The 4,351-nt window shown below is 41.8% G+C and overlaps 1 protein-coding gene across 2 annotated transcripts in view; it reads left to right on the forward strand.

The window, feature by feature from the left end:
* Positions 1 to 655: 655 nt before the first annotated feature.
* The window catches only part of LOC111157832 (La ribonucleoprotein domain family member 4), an 85,422-nt gene continuing 81,726 nt past the window's right edge, over positions 656 to 4,351 (forward strand). For both annotated transcript variants that reach the window (XM_022519506.1, XM_022519507.1), the window contains exon 1: positions 656 to 809. In XM_022519506.1, coding sequence (XP_022375214.1) covers positions 792 to 809 — 18 coding nt within the window. In that variant the 5' untranslated portion in view covers positions 656 to 791. The remainder of the gene's footprint in view (positions 810 to 4,351) is intronic.

The raw sequence follows: 4,351 nt of genomic DNA on the forward strand, positions 1-4,351 counted from the left end.
ACTAAGTATTAAGTAGCGTGGATGTGGCTACCTGATCTAAGTGAACATAGGGCAAAGTTCTTTAAAGGCGTTTCTAAGGGAAACCCGCTCTCTGAGAGGGTTCCTTCAACTGTAAATGGGAATACTATCTATTGTATAAGGTTTTTAAAAGATTAATTCTCATAAAATACTTAGAATAATGCCAGGCACATAGTAAGGCACATACTAAGCATTTCATACACAGCAGCTGCTATTAATATATTTACTATTACTGCTGCTTTTTTTTTCCCCCTACTTTTTTTCTTCGAGCCACCACCTTTTCGGAAGGATTGGGCGTCTGCCAGTACACTCCACACAAGCTCGGCTTTTCATCAGATCTAGATTTGAACTACGAAAACTGCGTAGTTACAGTAGCGGTAGCCCTCCGCTTGACGAGGGATAAAATGCGTCAATAAGATCTGTACACACCCCCGTGGTACAGAATGGTGCTTTCCTCCGATCGCTTCCCTCCCCCCACGACTGACGATAGTACCTCCCATGCTGCCGCTGGAAAAGGTAGCGTGAAAGTTGAGCTCGCCGAGGGGTTTCTCTTCTCCCGGAAGCAATTTTTCTCTGGAACCGGAAGCGGTTGCTCTTTCAAGGGAGGTGGGACTGGGCGGGTCAGGCCGCAGCGGCTGACGGCGGGGGAGGAGCCGGGTCCACTGCCGGGTGGAGGGGCCAGGCGAGTGTCCTTATCCTAGCGTTTGGGGCTCGGGCCTGTAAGCCCGTTGGAGTCGCGGCGGCGAGAACGACTGGGCCGAGCGGAGGAAGACATGTTGCTCTTCGTGGAGGTGAGTGGACTTGGTAATGTCGTCCTGCTGTGAGGAGAGCAGGAGTGTGGAGGCACCGGCCGGTTCCACCGCCATGTGACTTTCCAGGCCGTACACGCCGCGGAACCGGCAGATAGGCTGACACAGCACCTGGGCCGTGCAGGCCTGCGGCTCCACTCTGCGCTCTCGCAACACTTTAGGAAGCTGTGGGAAGTGAGGGCCGTAGTGGGGGAGAATTGAAGGTGGAGAATCCAGGCTTGTCTGGTATGAGGTGAGAATCAGAGGAAGGGGAAAGTGTCCCATATGGACCTCCTAGAGGAGGCAAACAGGCCGGGGTGGGGGGGGGGGGGGGGGGAGGGGGGGGGGGGGGGCCCGGGGGAAAAGGGGGAAGGGGGGGGGGCGGGGGGGGGGGGGGGGGGGGGGGTGGAGAAGCGAGGTCTCGCGGGGCCCTCTGGGAGGGAAGCAAGCAACATGTGGGGCCGCGGAGGGAGGAAGGTGAAATTGGGTATAAGTACGTTGAAGAGAAAGTTGAAAGCTGCTTTTTAGCAGCCCCCACCAAATTTTGTTTGATCCCCGTCCGTAAGTCTCTGGAACGTTCTGTGGGTGGAAAGCGAATTACTGTGAACGGAGGAGACGCCAGTAGGCTTTGAAAGCCTTGAAAGGCACCGCTTTGACCTTTTGTAAAAGTTACTCAGGCAGTGGCTCCGCGATGAGGGTTTGGCTTTATGGACGCATAAAAGCCCTTATAGGAGGAAAATTCCAAGAATGAGAGAAACCTAGTCCGAGGAAAGCTGGCTTTTTTTTTTTTTTAATGTTATTTAACAATAGAAATAGTTTTATTTTAACTGGAACGCCCGCTGCTGGCCTATTTTAGTTTTAAAGGTAGTGGATACCTGATTTAGAGAAATACGAGGTTTAATTTCTCTTATTTCTCTTGTGTGCAGTGAGCATCAGCTGACTGCCTGGCTAATGCTTTGAGTAGATTCCAGATCATATTGTTCTTGCATTGTGAAAACGTCAAACCAGCAAAGCTGCAACTTCGCAACTTGGCACTTGTTAACTATGCCCATAAAAAGAATCTTTTCAATGAGGGAAGGAATTTACAGGTTGTATAATGGATCGAGAAGCCAGGGCCAGTCTATGGCTGTTTTTTTCTCTCTCTTCGTAATATTCCGACATAAAGTAAATTCATGCTTTTAATTTTTTTTTAATCTAACCGACTGTGTAGCTGATAAATTTGAGATCTTTAAATTGGGTTTTAAAGAGACGCAGCTACCTTAGAGTATGTCCGACATTGGTAATAAACATTCACTTGGAACACTCTCAAGTAAATCATGAAGAGATTTGAGATTACTGAGCCCATTCTGTTTACCATTTTTTTATCTTCATTGTAGGGTTTTTTCGGCAGGATAAGAAATCAGATGCGATTTTAAACAGTGCCAGTTTGTATTAGGAACGTTATTCCATGCAAATGCTTCGGGTTTTAAGTGTGTATGTGTTTTGCTGGGCAAGAGAATGTGAAATTTTATTTATATTAACATGAATTCCAAAATAAACTTTTGAGTTCCCAATTGATTCCTTTGGCTTTGTTAAAATGTGAACTTTAATAATCGCTCCATTTATTGAGTGTTTAAGCTAGATCCTCTCTGGTTTGTAAAACAACATTGCAATGTTTTACAGATGAGAAAACTGAGCGGAAGAGGTTAAGGAACTTAGAAGTAAAGTAGTGGAATTGGGATTTAGATATAGGTTATTCTAGTGCCAAATCATGGCTCTTATTAAACTATATTATATTTCCACTAATCATTTTCTTTGTGAATCAGTATATTTTAACTTTTCTCCTATAATGAGTTACTGAAAATTAACAATGTGACTATACGTTTGAAGCCAAATGTATGGTATTAAAAGCAGTAAAAAAAAAAAAAAAAAACCACACTGGTCATGTGGCATTTTGTTAACTAATATTTGATCCTTAAAACTATAGGAATAACCTATAGGATTTAGAAATTATTCTAAATGAGTGAACCACAGCTCAGTTTGATGCCTGATGTCATTCAGGTGCAAATAATGTGGTGACTAAAGTCTGAAGTCTTGCCTCTACAACACAGGTCTCTGGCTCCAGAACTTATTTTGCACTTTCCCCTAAGCCAAGGATTCTTAATCTGGGTCTCTGGTTAGAATTGAGGAAGTCTGTGAACTTCATTGAGGGAAAAAAATTTCCCTGTTTATTTTGACTAGCTTGTAATTAAAATCTAGAATTGAAGAGAACTGAAAATTCTTGAAATTGCAATGGATTCAACAAGAGAAATATTTTCACATATTACAGGTTTTTAATAAGATTTTATTTATTTATTTGCTAGAGAGTGCGAATGAGAGCAGAAGCAGAAGGAGCATCAGAGGGAGAGGGAGAAGCAGGCTCTCTGTTGAGCAGGGAGGCCTATCTGGGGCTCAATCCCAGCACTCTGGGATCTTGACCTGAGCTGAAGGCAGTTGCTTAACCGGCTGAGCCACCTAGACGCCCCCTGTGCATTTTAAAAACATTCTGAGAAGAGATCTGTAGATTACTTGTACTGCTAAAGAGGTCCATGGCGCAAGGTTAAGAACCACTTTTCTATAAACCAAGTTGCTTGCGGATCATCTTTGGTTGGGCTTCTTTAATCTGGAATCTGAGCCCTTTGTTTTTGTATTCAAAATCTTTTACTTGTGTGTGTTTTTCTGGTAAGACCCTAGCTTTTCGTTTATAACTGGAATGAGTGGGACAGATAATAGTAACGGTAATGGTGCTATAATAATAGTGGTATACCTGTATATTGTACTTACTGTGTGTGAGTGAAGCATTTTTGTATAGTAAGTACAAAACACAGTGTTTTTTCATGTGTTCATATACATACATCTACTCAATCCTATCTGTGAGATAGGTAGAATTATTATCTCCATTTTAGAGATAAACTACAGCATAGAATTTAAGAAACTTCCCCACAGCTAGTGAATATTGAAGTTGGAATTAGAACTCTGCTACCTAGCTATACTGCAATAGGAAGCTACAGGCAGACAGGGAATCCTATTTTAAGTAATAGTGAGATGTAACTTTTTTTAACTTAGTCTTGGAGACAAAGGGCTCTATTGATTTAAGTAGTTTATTGGTTTTTTTTTCTCACTGTTCTGAAGGGGACATATACAATATCTGGCTCTCTGTGAAGAGGGAAAACTGTTTGGATAATTCACAAAGTTGTCAGACATGTACCAACATAAATTCCCTTAAAACATTCTGTAAGTTCAAAATAGCATTATGCTTTCTACTAACAAATTATTTAAATAACAGCTTACACTTTTTTTTAATGATTTTTTTGTGATTGCTAGCATTTTTGTTTGTATTTCAGATCATTTTCCCCCCTTTCATATTTTTAGTAGTTATGTCTGCTTTAGTTGTTTGGCCATGTTTTAATTGGGTTTCTGTCTCTAGAGTTTTTCCCTGAAAATGAATACCTGTAACTACTTATTTAGGTAAAAATGACTTTTATGCACTCTATAATAACTCTTAGATAACTTTTATTTATTTATTT

This window comes from Enhydra lutris, unplaced genomic scaffold, assembly GCF_002288905.1.
Source record: "Enhydra lutris kenyoni isolate GAN:26980312 unplaced genomic scaffold, ASM228890v2 scaffoldscaffold56, whole genome shotgun sequence".
Classification (NCBI taxonomy): domain Eukaryota; kingdom Metazoa; phylum Chordata; class Mammalia; order Carnivora; family Mustelidae; genus Enhydra; species Enhydra lutris.